Raw genomic sequence first — 23,627 nt, forward strand, 5'->3', positions numbered from 1 at the left:
TTGTGGTTAAGAAAACTCGGAGTTCTGTTTGCTTCTTGAACTTGAGGCTTTAGTTCTTTCCACAGGCTTGGGAAGTTCTCATCTATTATTTGTTTGAGTATGTTCTCCATTCCATTTTCTTTCTCTTCTCCCTCTGATATACCTATTATTCTTATGTTATTCTTTTTGATGGAGTCAGATAATTCTTGTAGGGCTATCTCATTTTTTTTTTAATTTTTGAATCTCTTTCTTCTTCTCTCTGTTGTGCCTCAAGTTGCTTGTCTTCTATTTCACTAATCCTCTCTTCTATCTGACCTGTTCTATTAGCTAAGCTTTTTACTTCGTTTTTCAGCTCGTGAATTGAGTTTTTCATCTCTGTTTGATTTGTTTTTATAGTTTCAATTTCCTTGGACATATATTCTTTGTGTTCATTGAGTTGTTTTCTGAGCTCCCTAAATTGCCTTTCTGTGTTTTCTTGTATATCTTAGAGGATTTTTAGGATTTCTATCTTGAATTCTCTGTCATTTAGCTCCAAGGTTTCCAATATATTAAATTTTTTCTCCATAGATTTTTCCTCGTCTAGCTGTGTTACCTCTCTTTCTTTTGTATCCATGATATTCGATTTTCTCTTCCTTAATGGCATCTGAGGGTGGTTTTGTTGATAGTATTAATGAGATTTAATAAAGAATAAAAAGTTAAAAAAAATAAAAAAATGAAAAATCAAAAAGTTTTTTTTTTTAAATTAATAATGAAATAAAGAAAAATAAAATAAAATAAAAAATTTAAAAAAAGGAAATCATTCCCCCCCTCCTTTTTTCCTCTCCTCTCCTCTCCCCTCTTTCTTGAGAAAATCTTGTGGTGAACTGTGAATTATAACAAACAATGCCTGTGATGGAGGGCCTGAATTGGGGAAAAGTAATAAAGGGGCAAAAAAAAGAAAAAAAAAGAAAAAAAAGGGGGTATGGACCCACAAAAAGCAAATAAGGAAAAAATTTGGGTCAAGAATAAAATGATTTGCTTTTAGGTGTTGGTTGTCTAAGAGTTATGATGACAGGAATAAGAGGAAAACAGAAAAATGGGGGGACAAATAAAAATATTACTATTGTATTTAGTGGAACAAGAACTAGATAAAATGGAGAGCCAGGGATGGGAGTACTGCTAGTGAGTTAAAAAGGTGAAGTAAACCCCCCCCAAAATGCCACAAACATAAGTTTGAATCCAAGATAAGATAATTTGTTTGTTATTGAGGTTTTAATGAGAGGAGATGTAAAGGAGAAAGGAAGAAACTAATATAGAGGGAGAAAAGAAAGAGAGAGAGAGAAAAAAAGAGGGAACCACTAAAAGAAGAAAAAAGAAAGGAGAGAGAGAGAGAGAGAGTTAAGGGTTTTGGAGTGCAACCCTCAGAGAGAGAAAGGAAGAGGAGAGAAAAGATAATGGGAGATGTAACACTTATGGGTAGTGTAGTTCAAGGAGAGGAGAGATTAAGACCGGCAGAGAGTTAATCGGCCAAATTGTAGGAGGAAAAAAAGTATCAAGAATGAAGATAAGAGAAACAAATGAACAAATATAATAAAATGGGATAGGTTATAAAGTCTGCAGATTATTCTTGATTTTGAGAGGTTATCTTCTTGCTTTTTCTTTTCTCTCCCTCTTCCTGGTCGGTGACTCTGTACCCCGGGTTCTGCCCCTTTGGCACACTCAGGTAGAGGTTTGCAGTTGATAAGTCTCTATGGCAATGTCATGTATTGTGCTTTAGTCTCGTTGGCAGTTGAGGCTCATTAGCATTTATAGGCTCCGACAGTGAGAGAGTCCGTGTTCCTGGAGCCTTTCTCCTAGTCTTTCCTTCCTCAATTAGTAGCCTGATAATCCAGCTATGGGGTTGCTGCTGCCTCTGCCTGGATAGTAAGAGGCTCAAAGAGCTGGCAACTCCCCACTCTTATTTCCACTCAGCACGGGGCTCTGGGTAAGGCTCAGTCAGTCAGAGCTGCTAGCATAATCAGGTGGGGTTTCCGCCCACTCAGAGACCTCTGGCTCTGCCTCTCTGTCCGGTAACACAGGCGGGCACCCACTTCCGGGGCGCTTGGAGGAAACTCTCACTCACTGTCTGCGCGCACAGACCAGGATATCCGGCCAGCAGTCTCACGCTCTGAGTGAAACCCCCAACCGCATGGAAAAGTTGCAGCATTGGAATTGGCTCTCGCTCCCTCCCCGTGCACGGCTTTTGCAAGGCGCTGGGGCAGCCCGAGATTCCACTTTGGCCCACACAAAGGCCCCTGACTCTGCCCCTTTGTGCAATAACACGGGCGCGCGCTGCTGAGGCACTCGGAGGAATCTCTCACTCCCTATCTGCGCGCGCAGACCAGGATATGAGGCCAGCCGCGTTTCCCTCTGAGTGAAACCCCCACCAGCACAGAGAATTTCCACCGTTGGAATTAGTTCTCGCTCCCTCCCATGCGCGGCTTTCCCAGGGCGCTGGGGCTGTCCAGAGATTCTGCTTTCGGCCCACAGAAAGGCCTCTTACTCTGCCTCTCTGTGGGGTAACACGGGCACCCACTCCCGGGGCTTAGGAAGAAATCTCTCGCCCACTAACTGCGCACCGACCAGGAGATCGGGTAAAATGGCTGCCCCGCTTGTCTTCTTTGTTTGGGTTTGGCGCGAGTGTTAGCTTGTATTGCCCGGGTTGCCACAGGATCAGTTTTTCCTCGGCTTGGATCTCCGTGCCACAGCCTGGTTCGGCCGTTTGTGCCGCGACCTGGATCTATTCACCCCCTTTGCCCGCCTCAGTTTCTATATTCACAGTTACCAGAGAAAGCCGCCCTGTTTAGGTTAGTGAGGAAGGCGGAGCATTTCTTACTCCCTATTTCCTTCGGGGTTTGTTTATATATTTAGCCAATTTTTCACTCGACCATACCTTCGGGTGTATTGCGAAGCATCTGGAGGCTCCAAGTATAGGTTTTTCTGTTTCTGGTTGAAGATCTTGTTGAGTTTTGGGGGAGATTTATCGATATCGCTTCCTACCCCGCCATTACTCTGACGTCATCTCTCTAAAGTAATCTTGTCTGTACAAAATACTGTGCTGGGATTTTGATAGGAATTGTGCTAATCTCTTTGTCAACTGAGGAGAACAGACATTGTAACTGTCTGTGTTGAGTTTTCCGAATCGTGGACATGAGATGCTTCTCCGTTTATTTTGGTCTTCTATCCAGCATTCTGTAGTTTTCATGCACAAGTCCTGTGCATGTTTTGTTAGATTTATACCCAGTAATTTATTTTTCTTTTTGAGTGATCATAAGTGCTATTGGGGTTTTAATGTCAGTGCTTGCATATTGATGGACTGGGGTTCCCCTTGCTAAGAGGGAACCCACAACCTTGGTGCGTTGGGACAATGCTCTAACTGACGGAACTCCAAGGGCAGGGTCTCAGATATTTCTAGGAGTTCCCAGTGGGAGACAGAGATGATCCTTGCTTTGTCCGATGTCCCCTTGCACCTGTCACCGTGTGGCAGGCTGCGCTAGCTGCGGCTGCAGTGGCTCTCCTTCTTCTGGGCTGTGTCGTGCCTATAGCCGGGGGCCACTGTGACCTGGGTCTCTGCTGCGCTTCAGTCACTGCAGCTACTGCCTTCGGTATCACCTGCACAGTAGCAGCAGCCTCCCTGAGATACCTGGGAAGCACAATGTTCTCCTGTGAAAAGGGAGATAAAAATATTTGCATTTTAGCAATGCTCCTAAAATTAAATTCATGCTAATTGTATAAGTGAAGCTGCACCCTCAGCAGAATTCCTCCTACCTCATTGCTGACCATGATTGGCCCACTAACTGCTTGACTCCTGCCACCAGTATCGAGGAGGGCTGTTGTGGCCCACTGGCTGTCCTGGGAATTTTACGTTTACAGATGCATTTGCTCCTCATCATAACCCTGTGAGGTGGGTGCCACCCCCTTTTACAGATGAGGAGACATACTGAGACCATCCTGAGGTTAAGCTGACACAGGACTCTTCTAGCTGGATTATTTGTCAGGACCTAGGTCTGGGACCTGGAGCAAATTGATCCACTTAGCCCCTGGCCAGGTGTATCAAGGGCAGTAACTATTAATAATGTCCCATCTCCGTGCCACACCAGGGGAGGTGTTGCCCCTCCTTGCAGCTTTGAGTAGAGATGCACAGTTTGTATCAACTCCAGGCTGTGATGAGCGTGTAGTCTGTGTTCCACCCGGCGGGCCACCCGCGAGCACCTCTCGCTGGGCTGAGGATAGGGGAGTGCCAAGGCAAGGCTGGTTTGTGACTGCCCCAGAGACCAGCCCAGGGGAGGAAACTGTGGATTCTCAACACTGTATACCTGCACTGCTACTGATGGGTTTATTTAAAACTGAAACAAACGCCACCTTTGTTTCCACTTTAGATTCAAGCCCATTTTCACAGTAGCTCTTGGGAGAAGCTTGTCTCAGTCCCCACGACTCATAATGTTGCTGTTTCCACTCCCAAATAAGTCTGGGACATGGTGTTAATGTGTACCCCTTACACCTGCTTTGTTGACCTGGGCCCTCATCTGGCCCGAGTGTCATCCTGGATCCTGTAAACCTGATGCCAGTTTATTTTCTTCCCGGTGGTGCAAACCATGTTATGTTCCATCATGTAAATTCTGCGAAAACCTTTGCTGACTTGTTTATCTTCTTGATACAAGTTGGTATTCAAGTGCTCATTTTGTTCGGTTTACCTTGTAGTTTTGTTCCCCTTATTGGTGAAAGCCTGTTTGTATTTAAATTGTTTAAGTCTCCTATTTCTAAAAGTACTATTTGAGCTTCTGTGTACCTGAATATTGGGCGGGGCAAAAGTAGGTTCATAGTTGTAAGTATGCGAAACATCGAGTTTATTCTTGTATTATTGGTTATTAATTTATCATATTTGTTAATTACTATATTAGTCCCATACAAACAAATGTAAACCTGCTTTTGCCCCACCCTGGATGTCATTGACAGCTTTTTCTCTGATGGTCTCTTCCATGATCATTTTATGAACTTTATGGGCAGAGGGACAATCTTCTAACCCCGTTTTTGAACATGTGGCTGTGCAGGGCCATTTTCCCAGCATACTTGTTGCTGTCTAGCATGATCTTTTATCACAGTCAGCACATTAGAATGTCGCAGCTTTTGAAATACACCGTTTCTTCTTTTTCCACCGGTCCTGCTGCAGCCTTGCTTATCAGGCTGCAGAATGTTACCTCCTGTGCAATCTTGTGGCTTGGTGAGTACAGAGTGTAACTGATGGAACCTTAACCTGAAATCCCCAGTCCTGTCTCTTTTAACTGCACTGCTGGCAGACGGGCATGGGCGAGCTAGGCAGAGGCCTGGTCTGTCTCCCTGTTCTCTCTGGCTTTCCTGTTTGCTTCTCTGGCGGTCAGCCTCATGCCTCGAGGGACACTTTTCCCAGCACCTTGAGAGAGGGTGACGGTTACCAGCAGTATATGGTTTATGTACCTATGAACCCAGTGGAAAGAGTGCTTCTTACCCTGGTTCTGGCTAAAAAATGGTCCCAGGGAAGGACTCGGGTTGGTTTGTGCCAGTTACAGGCCTATTTCAAAGTGACTCACTCTGGCCTCGGAAGCAGAGGGCCAAGGCTGACTCTGTTTAGCTGGATGCCCACCTCTTGATGAGGCCATGATTATAGGGACCTATACATATAGGAAGATAGCAGCTCCTTTTCTAACCAAATGACTAGTGGGATCAATTTCCCTAAAAGAGGATAGGGGGCAGGTTACTAATCCCAGGAGAACCAGAGTTTTCAGAAAGATTTGTTAAAGATTGAATACAGGGTGGCCATCTATGAAGAGGCTTCTGAGCAGTCCCAGGGAAGGGGGTAAGGACACGAACTGAGGCACAGAAGGTGGAGATGCAGAGGCGATTTGACATTCAGAACACTGGAGAGGTAGCCTTTATGGAGTTACAAACAAGCCGTGGAGACGAACTGGCTAAGCAGACACCAGCCCTGTGAAGCAAGCCCCTGCTTTGCACGGTCCGTGCAGTGTTTCATTCTGGTGTCTTGCTACTTCATTTACATAGCTATTGTCACTTGTTCAGTCACTTGAACATTTTCTCTCTGGACCAAAGTAAAGGACATATGGTTATTGACAAGTTGTCTTTTCAAGTTGTTAAACATGGAACAGGTTTCTTAAATGCCTGTTCTGCCTCTCTGGCCTCCACACATAACCAACTGAATATATGTATATGAATATTTATATAAATAAACAAAAAGCAGTATCCTTGACTCATGTCTGACTATTCTTGGAAGAATGGCAATGTTATTTGGCTTAATTGCATTTTTTATTGGTTTATTTGTGAATAGAATTATTCTGTCAAATGGTACATTCCACAGAGCTAGTTTAATGTGATTATAGATTTATAATAGATATAGATTGTGGGTTTCTCCTCATATTGGCTAATGCATAGGACTTAATACTGCTTTCATATTTAGATCAAGATTCTTATATAATCATGTAAACCATTTTCTTTATTAAAATAAATAAGATCCCTTTGGGTATGTGTAAGATCAAATCTATTTTCATAATAGTACTACGTTTATTTGCCTTTTTAAAAATTAAATTTATGGGGAGCGGACATTGGTTAATAAAATTACATAGGTTTCAAGTGTGTAATTCTGTAATACATCATCTGTCTATTTCATGTGTTTATCACTCAGTGTCAAATCTCCTTCTGTCAGCATGTATTTGAGCCACTTTACCCTTTACTAAACCCTTCACCCCCCCATAACTGCCATACTATTGTCTGTGTCTACGAGTATTTGTTTGTCTTGTTTGTCCAACCTGAGTATGCTCATATGAGAATATTATGCTATGCAAAATAGAAAACTCGAGAACCATGTGGTTTATTTGCCTTTTCGAATGTGCTGACATTTGCATCGATGCTTCAAGAGCAGTGGTGGGTAAAACCGCTGGGGCCTTCGCACAAATCAAGACAGTGGCATCAACCCTGTAGTGTATTTTTAACTATTCTGCGTTAAAAGCCTCTTTTACTTAACAGTGTTCTTGACAAAGTAGTAGAAGTTAATTGATTTTTCACCCTCAAGTACGGGTGTTGGCCCATATGTGAAGCTAAAGGCAGTATACACAGGCAGTTTTGCTCTATATTCAGATATAACGCTGCCTTTGCCAAAAGCATGCGTGCGGTTGGTTGAGTTGTAAACTCTACCTGGTGCCTTTTTAGGGAGTCTCATTTTTACCTGAAAGAATGACTGACAGATAAACTAGGGTTATTCAGACTTGAGTGTTGCTGGCAAGCATTTTTTTCAAAATTGAGTAATCCTGTCATTTCAAAGAAATGATAGCCCACAGGAGTTGTTTCCCAAGGTAGAGATCCAAGTGAAGGTTAGAGATCCCAGGAAAGATCACGTTCCAAATGGAAACTAGGATCAGAATCTTGGAAAACTGGACTCACCACCTTGAGCCCCACAGCTTTGCAGTCAGTCCTTAATGACTGAGCTGATGAAATCGGTGGTGATATTAACAGATGTGACTTTCTCTTTAATTTCTTCTCGTTACTTGTTTGTTTTTTCGTAAAGGTGCTACTTCTGCCAATCACTTAGACTCAAAACCTTGTCTTCTCATTTGGCAATGTCTTCTCTTCCCCCTTCCAGCCCTCTCTGCCCCCGTCCCGCGTCCAGGCCGCGGGCTCGAGATTCCAGAAGCCCCTGTCATCCTCTCCGTCCCTCACTCCCTTCCTCAGACCAGCTTGCCCTTCTTCCTAAAGCACCACTTCTAGCCTGTGTCTTCCTGCTAAACCTTCCCAGCAAACCTCCGTGCCCTGTGTCTGCGTTTCCTTCTGGAGGAAAGCGCTTTTCCAGGGTCACATGGATTATTTTAATTATAATGCAGCTGCCTTCTGGCCAAATAGAAAATAAACTTTTTCACATCCAACTGGTGAAAACAATGTTACAAATTAACTGCAAACAAAGCTATCATGGATAAAATGTATAACAGGCCGAAAGGTGTTTGTTTGCCAAAACTAAGTCATCAAGGTCAACGTGAACACGGTACAGACCACTGGGAGTTTGCTGTGAGCCTGTGAAGAATCTTGGTTTCTATAGGGTATCATTTGGCCTTCAGTTGGTACAAATGTATCGTTTGAGAACTAGATCTGTCATTTTTTCTAATCCCTTAGCCTGCTGCAGTGAAAATGACGGCTTGGCTGTAGTAACAGTAACACTGAATAAAAATGCACATTCAGGCTCTGGTGCTTATTGGTGAGCACCAGGTGATTCAGAATACGGGGTGTGGGGGTGGGGGTGTGTGGAAGAGAATTTCAGTTGACTTGGCGGGGGGGGGGGGGGAACTTAGAATGTTTTAAAAGAAGTGAACGGAATCTCAGAATCAGCCCCAGACTTGCAGTGTCCACAGAGCCTGTATCACAGGTCTCTGATGTGTGGGATAAAGATCAGATTCCTCATGTTGCCCTCGGGTCTTTCATCCCTTTCGGTTACGTTTCTTTTCCTCTTCAGCTTTTTTTTTTTTTTTATTCTTCATTTTTGACTTCCTGCTGACGGGAGAACATGGTCACTTTTCTCAGACTCATGTAAAGCTTCTGCTCACCTCGCCAGTGATAATTGGATATTTTTCCTTCTTCGAACTCCTCCTTTGAACCTCTTACGTATGTAGGACTTTGGAATTTCATTTTTTTTGTAGCATTAGTTTTAATTGTTTGATTTTTCACGTTCTCTGCAGCCCTGGACTTCGGGGCCCTGAAGGCAAAGCAGTAGTTTTGTCATCTTCAGGCTCCTCATTGATATTCCTGAAGCCCTTACTGAGTGAATCAAATGACGAAATAGTGCTCAACGTCAGCCATTTAGTTTCCCTTGCAGAACTACGGGGTTTCTTCTGAAAGACTGCAAGTCATTTGCTGTAGAAAGCTTGTACTTCTAAGCAACTAAAATGCCCTAGAAATGCTGCATTTTTAACCTGTTTGTTCTGTCTCCCCAGGGCTGCTGGGAAAAATCCTGATGGCCATTCGAGATGCGGGTTTTGAAATCTCAGCTATGCAGATGGTACGTAGTTCGCAGTGAGTCATTACCGACTGAGGGATGTTTTTTCCTACATAAGCTTTAAAATGTTTTACATCGAATTTTCTCTGTGCACTCAGCGCATTCAAATGCAAAAGTACACAGTTATTGAACTTGTAATTTTATAATAAAAAAATGTTCTTGAAATTATTTTACCCTGTCCTGACCTGTGGTGGCGCAGTGGGATAAAGCATCGACCTGGAACACTGAGGTTGTCAGTTCAAAACTTTGAACTTGCCTGGTCAAGGGACATATGGGAGTTGATGCTTCCTGCTCCTCCCCCTTCTCTCTCTCTATCTCTCTCTCTCTCTGTCTCTCTCTTTCTCTCTTACTCCTCTCTTTCTAAAAAAATTCAATAAATAAAATAAAATAAAAAAAAGAAATTATTTTACCCATCTGATCTTTTACTAAGAGAACTAATATTCAAATGACACACCTAATTTAAGCATATATGGTTGGCGTACACAATCCTTGAAACTTTGCTCACAAATATGGGCTGAAACAGTGTATTTAGTTTTTACCAGCAAAAAATGGAATTAAACTAAGTGGTTATAGTGAATTTCCTGCTGTCTGGGTGTGTGACTAAGAGGGGAGTGAGGAAGGGAATCATTCCGGATACTTCCCTGCCCGGGGCCCTCTGTGGTTTCGGGGTGTCCCCACCAGCAGCCTCTCTGAAACCGGCACACGCAGCCCTTCCTGGGCAGGTTGCCCGGCACCTTCTAGGGAACCGCCCACTGAAGAAGCAGCACCCGCTCTGGGTGCTTGCGCCTCTGTGCTCCCTCACCAGTGTGTTCCACAGGAAGTGGGGACAGGTTTTCATAGGAATCAGCCCAGTAATGTGGATTTTACAGTGCACGATGGCCAGCAAGTTTATGCTGTTTGAAAGAATGATTTTGGAGTTAAAATTTTTTTTACTGATATAATTTGTGTTCCTGATGGGGGAGGAATGGATTCACCGGTTTGCAGAGGCTTCAGGCAAAAGATGGAGATGGGTGAGGAAGTTGATAGTTGAGGAATCTTACATAGGACTGTAAAGAAATTGTGAGCCAAAGCCTTCTCAAAGTAGCAGCTTGGCAGTGTATTCACAAGTTTGTGGGACCTAAGCCTGCTTAAAAAAAAAAAAATCATTGTAGAAATTTTAGCTTTAAACATTCAATAAGTCTAACTAAATCAACTTATAGCCAGTTCAGTGATTGGCCATAGTAGGTGCTCAGTGAAAATGAAAAAGGATGAGTTGAACCCGTAGGGGAGGTATGATGATTCAGTGACCATCACAGTCAGAAAGATCTATTTCTGAATCATGGGTCAGCGCTTTCTAAGTATGTGACCTTGGCCAAATTTCAAGTATTCTTATCAGTTTTATCAGCTAAGCAACGAAAACATTATCAGTTGCTTCAGTGGATTAAATGAAATAACCCTATCTAATGAGAGAATTTCCATTGTAAGAATTGTGGAATTTCCAGTGCAAATTACTATGTATTTAATAAATTATGTCTTCTGTTACTACTTTGTTATATTAATAATACAGGTGGTGTGAACCTACGATATAAAAACTTGAACAAAATCCCCTCCCTGTATATGTTGCTAGTGAAAATAAATACCCCTCGTTTGAATTATTGTCGGAGTAGGCAGAACTTTCTTTATAATTATTAGTCCTAGCAACAATAGGCAAAGTGGTTTGAGTGGGGTGGGAAATGACACTGGAAATTCTGAGGCTATTTTGAAAACATTTAAGGTTTTCATTTTTGAGAAACTAGAAGTTAATGAGCTGTTATTTCTCAGTTTGAATCCAGCTTGGACAAGGATGAGTCTTCGTAGTCTTATATTGTAGACATACTCTTCTCTTTTTGAAGAGTATTGGGCATTCCAGATGACTTGTGTAAGTTCTTTACCATGAGCCAGACTAACCAGGGACTTTTCTGAATGCTTGGGAGAAAAAGAGTGTATGTTCAAGTCCTTTCTACAAAATCTGAAGTACTTTTTATTTTAGCAATATTTCTTTCTTGTGCCACTAGTTTATCAATAGACATTACATTGTACATGTCTTTTTTATTGTATTGACAATGACATTTTATTCAGAGAGGTGCAATGTAGTGGTTAAGAACATGATCAGTGAGATTAGACTGAGGTGGAACACAAGTTTGTCAAGGTTACATAACCCCTCAGAGTCTTAGCCTCATCTGTAAATTGGGGCTATTAACCTACTTATGCCACAGGGCTGTTGTGACCATTACAAGATACGGCATGCACAGGACCAAGAACAATGCTTGATATATTAAGCACTCAGTAATTGTAATGCATTTTTATTATTGATGAGCTAATCTTTGATAAGAGTTTCTACTTTAGAGAGTATTTGATTTCTGCAAGGTTTATGTTGTTTTTTTTTGTTTTTTTGTTTTGTTTTGTTTTGTTTTACAGAGGCAGAGATAGACAGGGACAGACAGACAGGAACGGAGAGAGATGAGAAGCATCAATCATCAGTTACTCGTTGCGCGTTGCGACTTCTTAGTTGTTCATTGATTGCTTTCTCACATGTGCCTTGACCGTGGGCCTTCAGCAGACCGAGTAACCCCCTGCTGGAGCCAGCAACCTTGGGTCCAAGCTGGTGATCTCTTTGCTCAAGCCAGATGAGCCCACGCTCAAGCTGGCGACCTCGGGGTCTCGAACCTGGGTCCTTCCGCATCCCAGTCCGACGCTCTATCCACTGCGCCACCACCTGGTCAGGCAAGGTTTATGTTTTAAAGCAAAGAAAATATATCCAAGAGATCATTAAATGTTGAGTGCTAAGTGTGGCTCATTTTCTTTGCTTCGTGGCTTATGTTTATTTTTATTTGTTTTTTAAATATAGTTCAACATGGATCGAGTTAATGTTGAAGAGTTTTATGAAGTTTATAAAGGAGTGGTGTCTGAGTATAACGTAAGTATCAAAGTACATGTAAAGCATTGGAACTGAACATAGTTTGTGTGTCTGACATCTTGGGGACTTCAGTATAATCTTCATTTATGAAGTATTCCTTAAAGTATTCAGGATTCTGCCAGATGCCAACTGATGATCCCCAGTGACTGAGGCATTCTTACCCCTGGGAGCCTCTGCGTCAGTTTTTAAAATAAGATACTGTTTCATTTATGAAACAGATCTGTAGGAATGCAAGGAAAAAAAACTCACTGGGATATTGACACATTTTATCTGTGACGTTTATAGTATTCTCAGGATGGAAGGCTGTTCCAAATGCTTTATAAAGTTAACAGTAGATAGCTTTTAATGTAATAATGTAACTCCATAGCGGTTCTAGCTGTCTCCTGTTGTGACATATATGTGGATTGAGTGGTCTAGAAGTGTGACTGAGGCTTAAAAGGAAGTTGTTCAGAGACCAATGAAATAGGTCCTTGTAAAACAAAGGACTATATTCAATGAAGTCAAAGCGTTCCTTAAAACTAACACACAGTAGATATTTACTCAGTGATTTCCTTCCCTCATCATCACATTATCTCAGACCCATGTGTGTGCGGCATGGCCCGTGAGGCAGGCTGTTGTCGAGCCCTGGCTTTTCTCTTTGCACGAGATTCTCCATTCCTGACCACAGGACTAGGTTCTCGTCCCCTCCCTCCTCGAGACCCGTTCCTTTCAAACCCCCTTCTACAAGGAAGACAGCACCGGTTCCAGGACCTCTGAGGCCTTGGTCTCCTTCAGCCCAGCTGGTCAGGACAGGCGTGGTCAGGACTGGCAAGGTGTTCTGTTGCCCCGGCACACTGCTCCTGCCCCACCCTTCTTTAGAGGAGCCAGAGGGTCTTGCCTCTCTTTCTTGTCGCTTCTCCAGCGCCCACCACAGCGGCTTCGTCTTAGAATTATACCTTCTCTTAAGTGGAGGAGATTTTAAAAATCTGTTATCGTTTATCCAGCCAGTGCCAAGTATTTTCTATTTCTTAAATCTTTCTTTTATACATTTTCCTTCTTTTATTTGTTCAGTTGGACTTTTAAAAAATATTTTTAAGAGCAACGACCTTCATTAATTCCCGTTTTGCTGTTCGTGAAAGTGCCTACGGGGACAGCTCCACCAGTGGCCCCGCCCCTCAGCTACACTCTCGTGCACGAAGGGGCAGCACTAAGTTTGGTAGCAGCAGGTGGGGGCACATATTGTATGTCTGTGTCTGAGGCGGGCCATGTTTACCTTTGGGAAACAACTTGAAAAAAACTCATCCCTGACTTTTAATGTCTTTTCTATTGTGCTTTTAAATAGCATGCATGCTATTTCTTTTCGTGTAATATGCATTTACTCTTAGGATTTTTTTACTTATTCCCGACTCAAGTTTGAGTTTAACGAAGAAGTAAATCGTTAAATGCTGCATACCTTTAGATACCTCTTAATTTTAGGAGTTTTGCTTTTTTTATTCTATAATGTAGGCCTCCATAAAATAATGTTAAGAGGCAACGTAGCTCAATAGGCAAAAACATGTGAGCTGATTTTTACCCTGACTTTTGGTACAACTTTTTACCCACCTTCTTATGAAATAAAGTGATAAGATATTTAAAGTCTTATTAGTGTCTCCATCCATTTTATTATTGTAAATTTAAATATATTTTGATGTAAGGTGTGAGATGATCCCTGTAACTATAGAATATAAAATACACAGTGTGGGACAGGGACATACCACTCACACTGTTGTACAGGTGTTGTTTTATACCTCAGCTGTAGTTCTAGGTTTTCCCACATTATTTCAAACCATTGACTTCATCTCTCTCAGAATTCACTGCAGCTAGCTTGCAGCTTCTTGAACTCAACCCTCTCCCTCCTTTTTTTTCTTGTAGAGTCTGATGGGAGGGCCAAATCCTAATCCACTGGTGTGTGACTACAGACAAGTTATTTCCCTCTTAAAGCCTTAGTGTGCCCATCTGTAAAATGGAAATAATATTAGTAGTCTATGAGATTGTTGTACTAATTAAGTGAAATACAGCAGTCTGCTGTTTTGAGAGGACTAGGTAGATTTAGCTGCTGTTATTATTGCTGCTGTTGGTATTCTGACATCATTCTTTGTGGAAGATTCTGTGTTGAGATCACTCACAGTTACATTTGCTGTGGCAGCATTTGCAATCAGAAGGTGGTGACAATTCCTGCTTCCTTGGATTGTCGTGATCCACTTATTTACCACACATGTATATCCACTGTGTGTCAGACAACACATGAGAGACCAGGGGTGCAGTGATGGACAGCCACGGAGGAAGCCCCCTGCCTGCACGCCTGGAGCCCGTGCTCCGGTGAGGGGGCATTGCAGTCCCATGGTCCCCTTGCAGCCACTGAAGCACGGTAGTCCTAGGGCTGTCGAGGTGACAAACAGCTTTTTGATTTAGAAATTTAATGGGGTGACGTTGGTCCGTAAGAACACATAGGTTTCAGGTGAACATCTCTTTAGCATGTGAACCATCTACTGCGTTGTGTACCCACCGCCCAAAGTCACATCATTTTCCGTCACCGTATATTTACTCAGTTACAGACCTGAACAGCGTGAGAATTCTGTCCAGTCTATTGTTTTAAGGAACACGTTGTGCATTTGATGGAGTTCTTTTTTCAACATGTCTTTTATTTTCTTTGCATCTTGTGCGGTCCTTTCTATGAATGGTATTGGTTACTAGCACCAAGAGAGGAGGGGAGACACGCGGGGGCGGCCCTGGCTCCTCTGGCTTAGGACTGCGTGCCATGTCTCCTCCACCCCGCCGAGAGCGTGGCTCGGGGCGTGTGTACGCAGGCAGGACTTCCATAGCCTGAGCCAGAAAATAATTGTCCCCGGGGATCAGTTACACAAGACCTTTGTGAGACAGCAGAGGGACCTCGGGGGAGATAGAGTTAGGGACCCTTCTGAGCAGGAGGATTCTGGGTTCCATATTAGTTATAAGGTCCTCTCCCTGCTCTTTTAACTTCTGACGTTTCTATTTGATACATTGGTTGAGTTCAGATTAATATGTAAATATTGTTCTGCAGTAAATAACCTTTGTTTTACTTTGGCGCTGTGTATCATAAACCTCGCAAGGTCATTAAAGTGGCCTGCATGGCCCTGCATAGTCTGGGGTGTCCTCTGTTGCTCCCCTGTGGTCTCAGTCAGCACCAGGTACCCCGGCCGCTCCTTCGCTGACCCTCGTACCTCTAACTGTGCTGCCTCCGAGTCTGACTTGCCCGATGCCCCATGTGTCTGTGAGGGCTTTCTGCTCCGACCAGTGGAACGTGGACCCTTCTCAGCTCTGTGCCCTGTCTGAATCATTCCACTACACTCTTGTTACTTCTCAACCCTGGGTTGTATCCCGCACACGTATGCAGACTTTCAGCCGACGATGCGTGGGCTTCTCCACAGACCCCGCAGCTCCCCGCCTCCGCTAGTACCCCATCCTGCGAGCGGAGCCGCACCGCTTCCACGAGCCTGCCTTTTCTGCTGTGCTCGGGGAGTGTCGGGGAGAGTCCGTTGTGTCTTTCCCTGTCCCACTGTGTGGAGAGTGCCTCCAGACAGTTCGTGGGCGGTCGTGGGGCTCACCTCCCTCGGTTCCTTTCTCTCGGACTGCAGTCCTCTGCAGCCTGTCACCCAGTGTCTGAAGACGGTGTGTCATATAGGTTGTCAGATTTCTACATGTTTAACGGGAGACACTGTACCTGGTCCCGGGTGTTTCCCATTTCTGGAAATCTCTGTGAATTTTTAAAGTATCCTAGGAAGGAACACTCTGGAATCTATGTCTTTAGAAATGTGCTTCACAGTGCTGTGTGCTCAAGGAGAGAGCCCTTTGGAAGGAAGTTGTACTAGACCGCTCCAGGTAATGAAAGGGTCCAGACGTGAAGCACTGCGTGCAGGTGGTGGCCGTGGCGGGAACAGATGTGAGGGAACGCAGACATTTGTGTAGGAAAAAACGGACAGAATTTAAAACTGCTCAGCATGTGGATGCAGGTGGGGAAGTCAAAGATACCACTAACATTTTGAGGTCAGTGGAATCGTGGTGCGATTGAAAGAGGAAAAGCAAAATATTATTACTTTTTAATATTTTTTGTCACATATTACAGGAGATGGTGACAGAAATGTACTCTGGCCCTTGCGTAGCACTGGAGATTCAGCAGACCAACCCAGCAAAGACATTTCGAGAATTCTGTGGACCTGCCGATCCTGTGAGTTATTCTTTAAATATTAATCACGTGTGTTTAATCCATTAACTAAATATTTTAGCTGGTTTGATGGTTTTAGTTCTTTAAAAGAAATAATACAAATGGGAACATAATAGGACTATTTATTCAAAACAGCATTTTACATCACTTATTTTTTATATGCTACTCTTAAGAAAAAGTGAATTTTGATTAGCCTAGGAACAATACAGAACAGGTGAAAACATTTACGATGGCATTTTCTTCCAATGTGTCTTCTAGCTAAATTGTCTAGGTGAGTAACCTTATCAAGCTCTGTGATAGAAATTGTCTAGGGCAGTGGTCCCCAACCTTTTTTGGGCCACGAACCAGTTTAATGTCAAAATATTTTCACAGACTGGCCTTTAGGGTGGGACTGATAAATGTATCATGTGACCGAGACAGGCATCAAGCGTGAGTCTTAGACGGATGTAACAGAGGGAATCTGGTCATTTTTAAAAAATAAAACATCGTTCAGACTTAAATATAAATAAAACAGAAATAATGTAAGTTATTTATTCTTTCTCTGCAGACCAGTACCAAATGACCCACGGACTGGTACTGGTCTGTGGCCCTGGGGTTGGGGACCACTGGTCTAGGGCATCAATTATCCTTTGACATAGAGAGGCTGTGATTAAGCTCTTAGGGTGGAGACTGTTGATACGGTGGCCTTATACCAGATCTACAAATAAACGTGAGCCGTGGGACGGAGTGACCCTCGATACTCCCTAGTCTACCTGGAACTTTGCTTTGGGTTTTCTTCACCTGGACATTGGGCAGTGAGGAGTCAGAGAGGGGATGGGAGGCAAAAGTCACTTTAGAGGACACACGTGGGACAGGGTGGGCGGGATCACGGGGAGTATGACTGGTGTTAAACGCCACTGCAGTGTAAGTGTTCTCTCTCTTCTTCCCTGTCACTTGTACAAGTCTATCGAAGAAGAGCAGCAGGCTCAGTGCCGTCTAGTTCAGACAGCATTTACGGGCGCCTTGCAATATAGATGGTCAGTCCGCGGCACCTACAGAAAGCAGCTCGTGTGAGTGCTGCTGGGTGGAGCCCTGGTGAGGGCACAGGACCCCTGTACTCAGGGGTCAGAGAGCACGCACATAAGGGTGTCCAGAACACTGACAGAGCAACCTGCAAATAAGGTCTGATGCAGTGTTCGACTGAAGCACAGAGGCAGAAGGTGGCTTAGTGCATGAGCTGTTATTATGCCATGAGGTAACTGAGAGGACTGCTGGGGAAGACAGACAGATGTGGACAGGGAATTTAAAGGAGCATCGTGGGGCAGCGAGCACGAGGAGACCCCTGAGGTGTGCACAGAGGCGACAGGGAGGGGTCTGCAGGTATCCTATGGGTGCAGCAGGCACGTGTGCACAGCCTCAGTGGGCACTACACACCTGGGGGCGCAGGAAATGTGTTTTCCAAGAGCAGATACGGCAGAGAGGGCTGGGAGACACGAGTAGGGGTGGAAGTCTGAGCAGCCAAGCTAAACATCGTGGAGACTGTAATGAGAATCCCATAGAGCAGGAAGTTGTAATTCCTGGCTTCTGGTTTAATTTTGAGCACACTGAGTTATTCCTTTGGTGCAGTAAAAGCAAACCCTATTGGAAGAGCCAGGCACAGCGGCTCTTGAGACAGGAAGGAGCAGACCTGGTGGTCGGCCTCGCAGGAGAGTCAGGGGACCTGCTCTGTGTCTGTGTAGGGAGGAAAGGATGGAAATAGCGCTCTCTGCTTGTGCAGGAGTGACTGACCGTATGGGGCCAGGAGGAAGTGTCTGGAGAGAGCGGGTCAAGGGTGAATGTTGACTGAGTGTTACTCCTGAGAAACAGGGTCAGAGAGATCAGGGTGGGCAGATCTGCAGACCCTTGTGGCGACTGGAGACTTGACTCCGAGTGAAACCGTCAGGTTATTAAGAGTTTGAGCAGAGTAGTAACAGGATTAGACTTTGAACAGGGGCATCCTGACTGTTGTGTAAGAACAGTCCAAGGGGAGACAAGGTACAAGTTGGAGTCCAGGCCCACAACAGCGGTGACGGGGACCAGGGCGGTCGCCATGGGCGTGCTGGGACGCGGCCAGGTATGTTCGGCAGGTTGCCTAGCTTAAGTCTTTTTTCTCTGTCTCTCATGATGAGTGGATGATGGTTACAGGGGATGAAACCCCAGAGAAGGAAAATGGACCTCAGTTCTACAGGAGGGAACTAGAATGGAGCGGGGTTCTCGTCTCTGTTCTGGTTTTATCTCAGATTGTTGATGAGACAAGTGGAGGAGACTCTACATCCCCCCCGTCAGCTCAGTGCACAGCAGAGAGGGCCCTGACTCCCAGCCAGAGCTAACAGCACATTCATAGATGAAAACCAGTCAAACAGCCTGGCCAAGTGGTGGCGCAGTGGATGGAGCGTCGGCCTGAGATGCAGAGGACCCAGGTTCAAAACTTTGAGGTCACCAGCTTGAACAAGGGCTCATCTGGCTAGAGCACAGGCTCACCAGCTTGAGCATAGGGTCGCAGCCTTGAATGTGGGATCATAGACATGACCCCATGGTCACTGGCTTGAAGCTCAAGGTCACTGGCTTGGGCCCAAGGTCGCTGGCTTGAGCAAGGGCTCACTCGCTCTGCTGTATTCCCCCAATCAAAGCACATATAAGAAAGCAATCAATGAACAACTAAGGTGCTGCAACGAAGAATTGATGCTTCTCATCTCTCTCCCTTCCTGTCTGTCCCTATCTGTCTGTCTCTCTAAAAAAAAAGGGCCAAACAACATTTCTATTGCTAGTGTATAGTAAAAATACAAGAAACAATTTCCTCAAAATAAGCAACTTGACTATTCTATAAGCATTTCATTGATTTTAGCAAATATTAAAATAAAAAATACATTTTCAGAAAGTTACAAGTGTCTTAATGCATTTTTAAAGTAAGAAAATAGAAAGTATTCCAGTAAATGAGAATGTAGAGTCATAGGCAAAGATACTATGTGACAGTAATTCACTTAATTTGAAGTGGTTTGCATGCAGTAATTTACAATAGCTATTAAGTACCTCAGCCATGAAAAATAATCCTGGCTTAAATCATTGTGTTTTTAATGAAGAGTAATTTCCCTAACGGAAAGCCAGGACAGAAAGCGCTCACCTCAGCATCCTGCTCCCGTCACGGGGACCAGTGCTAACCTGGCTGCCCGGGTTTCCCCGGGTTCAGTGAACGAGCGGTCCTGAGGACCCCCCCCCCCAGTCCCAGGGAAACCGACATGGTGGCCACCCCCTAGACTTACCTCATTATTGCATGCTATCTCTTAAAAATAAACTCACTAAGGTTTAACTTCCATATTTATTTACAAAGAATTTTAACAGCTTCTGCCTACCCCTAAAGAAGGTTAATCAGCTTCCATTTAAAGCTAAAAATCAGTCAGTTTTTAAATACACTCCCTTTCAGTGCAGTTGTTTGCAGGTAGGGTTAGTGGGTGGTAGGTTGGGGCCCACTGCCCAAAACAACAAATGGGATTGAAAGATGAAGGGTAGAGTTTGGGGAGACACGCAGAACAGACATGTCAGGAAGGTCTAGATGTCACAACATATGAGGATCTTTCAGGAAGGATGAGAACCAAAATGATGGGAAGATAAGGAAAATGTCCCTGAAGATTCTCCTCCCCTTCCTTCCATCGGGTTTCACCACTGAAGGTGCATACTGGAATACGTTTCAGAATGGGAAATTTAGTCAGCGTTCAACTTTCATTCTTTATTCATAAATTGAGGCGTTTACTGAAGACTTGCCACACACCTGATGTCCTGCTTACCTCCTGGGGAGTTAAGATGGGGCCTTTACGGGGCTCTCAGACTAACGGGAGAACTGAGCAGGTTTAATCAGACACAAGAAAGCCCGTCTTAGAGAAAAGCTAAGGGAGTTGGTGGAGACCCCCCCCCCTGCCGCCCAGCCAGCATTGGGGAGAGGAGGTGGGGTGCGGGCCTGGGAAGGACTGCTTGGGAAGGACTTCCCTGAGGAAGTGTACCTGCCGCTATAATTGAAGGTCTGAGTGAAAGTCTACTAGGCTATGAAGGAAGGTTCTGGAGAAGTGAAGAATCTGGTTTATCCCAGGAGTGGAACGAGCCTTGTCTCAGCCAGGAGGCCCGACTTCCACCCACCTTCCTTCGGCTACTTCACCAGGGCAGTCTGGGGCTGGGCACGTGCACTCCTTGAGGAAGGGGAGTTGTGTTTGAGACCCAGGGCACTTATCCTGAGGAAGGAGTTGGGGTGTCTGCCACACCATCTGTAATCTTGGCCTCCTGCTTTTGTTCTCTTCCCCTCTGGCCGTTGGTGTCCGTGACGGGGACCGGGGCCACTCACTTCTTGTGGCAAAGGCCAGGTGCTCTCTTCAGGGATCTGCTCCTCCTCTAGAGTCACTGCTTGTCCTGTCCCAGAGAGCCCTGCAGGCAGATGCTCTGGCACTGGGGCGTTAACACAAGTTAAAGACACCAACAGCAACTAAAAATTGAAATAAAAAAGTATCCTAACAGTCAATGCTAGCACATATTTCTTTCAGGCAGGACATGGTTTGTGGGAAGAAAAGTCAGTGTAACTGCTTAGGGAATGGAGGTAAGCAAGTGAGGTTCTGGGGTGTCCATTGGACTGGGATAGGAAACCAAACGTGTAGCTAAACTGTCCAGCGTAAGCAATGACAGACAGTTTTGGAGAAGGAGGAAATAGAGAATTCGAGCCACCTGGAAAAGTGACTGAGATTCGAGGCTGATGAGTAAAGGGTTGCTCAGAACAGGATTTCTAAAATGTCAGTCTAAGGTGTTTGTGTTTCTGGAGCATGAGTCCTTCTTTGTCTTCCCAGAGCTGCAGTGAACTCCAGTATGTCTTAGAGCTCCTGGTAGTGGTGGCGGCAGCGGTGGTGGCATGTGCAGGAAAGAGCAGTGTGTCCTGTGGCTGCCTGGAGGAGGCAGCAGACTGGGGAGGATGGAGGGCTAGGCTTTGGCAGGTGAGGAGGTGAAGTGAGACTGAAACCAGCACAAAGAAGCCGCACCGTGGGCTTCACCCAGAGATCCATGGCCGTCTTGTGTTCCTAAGCAAGTCAGAGAGGAGAAGGGTATGGGGTAGATACATACTTGTTACGTCCTTTGACTTCTTTCCTTATGATGTGACTTTTATTCCCACTGATGTAAGCTCTAAAACCAGAGGAATGAGAGGGAAAAGGGGAACAGAACAGATAGACTAGGCCACAGTGAGGAGGATTTTTGGCAGGAATTGTCTAATAGAAATATAATACATGCTACATATGTAACTTAAAATTCTCTAGTGGCTGTATTTATAACAAAAGAGAAACAAGTGATGTTAATTTTAATTACATCTTTTATTTAACCCATTATATCCAAAATATTATAGGGATATAATCATTATAAAACTTGTTAATGAGATATTTTATATTCTTGTTCTTTTTTTACTAAGTCTTTGAAATCTGGCACTCATTGTACACACAGGGCACATCGCAGTTTGAATGAGCCCTATGTCATATCTGTGGCTAGTAGCTGCCCTACTGGACAGTACAGATGTGGGCCATCCCAGCTGACCTTGCTTAGTAGTATAGAGCTTTCCTCGAGGGTCTAGCTGAAATTATTAGAGTGCTACACCAGAATTTGCAATCAAAGCGAACAATAAAATATTATATTGCTTAGCTGTAGTTCTTTTGTGCATATTTCCCTCAGATACTTTAGAGAGAATTAGCCGAAGTCTTGGGTAGAATCTGATTCCTAGATCCTTTGGCCTGAGTACCACTGATAGGTCTAACCCAAGCTCCAATTGCACATCCTGTCCCATGAGCATCAGGGAGCGATGACAAAGGGAGTGGCCGGCACCAGATCTTAACATATGTTCTTCTGTTAAAAGCTTATTTGGGCCCTGGCCAGTTGGCTCAGTGGTAGAACGTCGGCTTGGCGTGCAGGAGTCCCGGGTTCAATTCCCGGCCAGGGCACACAGGAGAAGCACCCATCTGCTTCTCCCCCCCTCCCCCCCTCCTTCCTCTCTGTCTCTCTCTTCCCCTCCTGCAGCCGAGGCTCCATTGGAGCAAAGATGGCCCAGGTGCTGAGGATGGCTCTGTGGTCTCTGCCTCAGGCACCAGGATGGCTCTGGATGCAACAGAGTGGGGCAGAGCATTGGCCCCTGGTGGGCATGCTGGATGGATCCCAGTCGGGCACATGTGGGAGTCTGTCTGACTGCCTCCCCATTTCTAGCTTTGGAAAAATGCAACCCCCCCCCAAAACCAAACAAACAAACAAAAAAAGCTTATTTGGGCTGCATCTCGTATCATGTCCAGTACCTGTGGGAGACTGTGTCCTCTCTAGCTGAGTCAGGGGCTGAGTGAAGGAATGTCATTTTACCCTCGTGTCTAGGTGCCAGCAGGGTTCTCACGGCGAGTGAGGATTCAGTGAACATTGCAGTGGAGGGCGGGCCTCCTCTCAGCCCTGAGGACAGTGGTCTTGGAAGTAGGCTGTGGAGCTACTTCTGCTACAGATGTGTTATCCGACACAGTAGCCACTGACTAGCCATATGTGGCCATGTGAGTTAATTACAAGTAAATAAAAATAAAATTTAATTCCTCAGTCACACCGTTACATTTCAAGTGCTTAATAACCACTTGTAACAAAGGCTACCATATTGGATAGTGCAGACTATAGAACATTTCTGTCATCTCACTTTGTTCCTTTAAGTCTAAGGATATTTAAAACCTGAGGAATGTATACTGTTACCTACTTAACCTTTGTACCTGGAGGGTTTGTTGCTAAGTACCATGGTTTTTTTAAGTTATGTAATTATTTTTAGCTGCTTTATTTATATATTGTTTTCTACTTACTCTGGCCTGCCATTTTTATTATTTCATAATGTAACTTTTATTTTTATAGCTTTAACCCCTTTTCGTGTCTTTTATATTATTTTCATTCCCATCTCCTATTATTGACCTTTCAGCAGCCTGAAGGGCTTAGAAGTCACTTTTGATTCCCCTCCTTTTTTTTCTCTGCTGATTCACTTACGTAAATGAAAAGACTCAGAATAAAATTCCTTCTTGGGAAAAGGAAATTCCACGGGTGCGGGCTCCCTCCATTCCTAGAGTATTTCTTCCTGATACCATATATCCGTCCAGTCTGTTTGTAAGATCTGAAAGCTATCCATTTTGCTATATTTAAATAGCTGTGACCTTCTAGGGACAGGTGGTGGCAAGAAACTTTATGGTGTTGAGTCTTGTCAATATGTTTTTGTGAATGGCATGGTGTGAGGGCTCACGATCAGGTTTGTGCAATTGCAGTGAATCAGGTCGGACCCCTCGGTGCCAGTAATCCTGCCTGGTGTCAAATCACGCTGCATTTTGAGTCCGTGGCTGTCTTTAGCTATTCTATATTGACCTTTAAACAAACAGAACTGTTATCTGTGATGAATGGCTGGCTGTTCC

General features: G+C 44.4%; 1 protein-coding gene across 2 annotated transcripts in view; it reads left to right on the forward strand.

The window, feature by feature from the left end:
* NME7 (NME/NM23 family member 7) overlaps positions 1 to 23,627 on the forward strand; it is a 154,073-nt gene that overhangs the window by 71,714 nt on the left and 58,732 nt on the right. For both annotated transcript variants that reach the window (XM_066261087.1, XM_066261088.1), the window contains exons 8-10: positions 8,964 to 9,028; positions 11,892 to 11,960; positions 16,081 to 16,182. In XM_066261087.1, coding sequence (XP_066117184.1) covers positions 8,964 to 9,028; positions 11,892 to 11,960; positions 16,081 to 16,182 — 236 coding nt within the window. The remainder of the gene's footprint in view (positions 1 to 8,963; positions 9,029 to 11,891; positions 11,961 to 16,080; positions 16,183 to 23,627) is intronic.

This window comes from Saccopteryx bilineata, chromosome 2 (assembly GCF_036850765.1).
Source record: "Saccopteryx bilineata isolate mSacBil1 chromosome 2, mSacBil1_pri_phased_curated, whole genome shotgun sequence".
In the NCBI taxonomy this organism is placed as follows: domain Eukaryota; kingdom Metazoa; phylum Chordata; class Mammalia; order Chiroptera; family Emballonuridae; genus Saccopteryx; species Saccopteryx bilineata.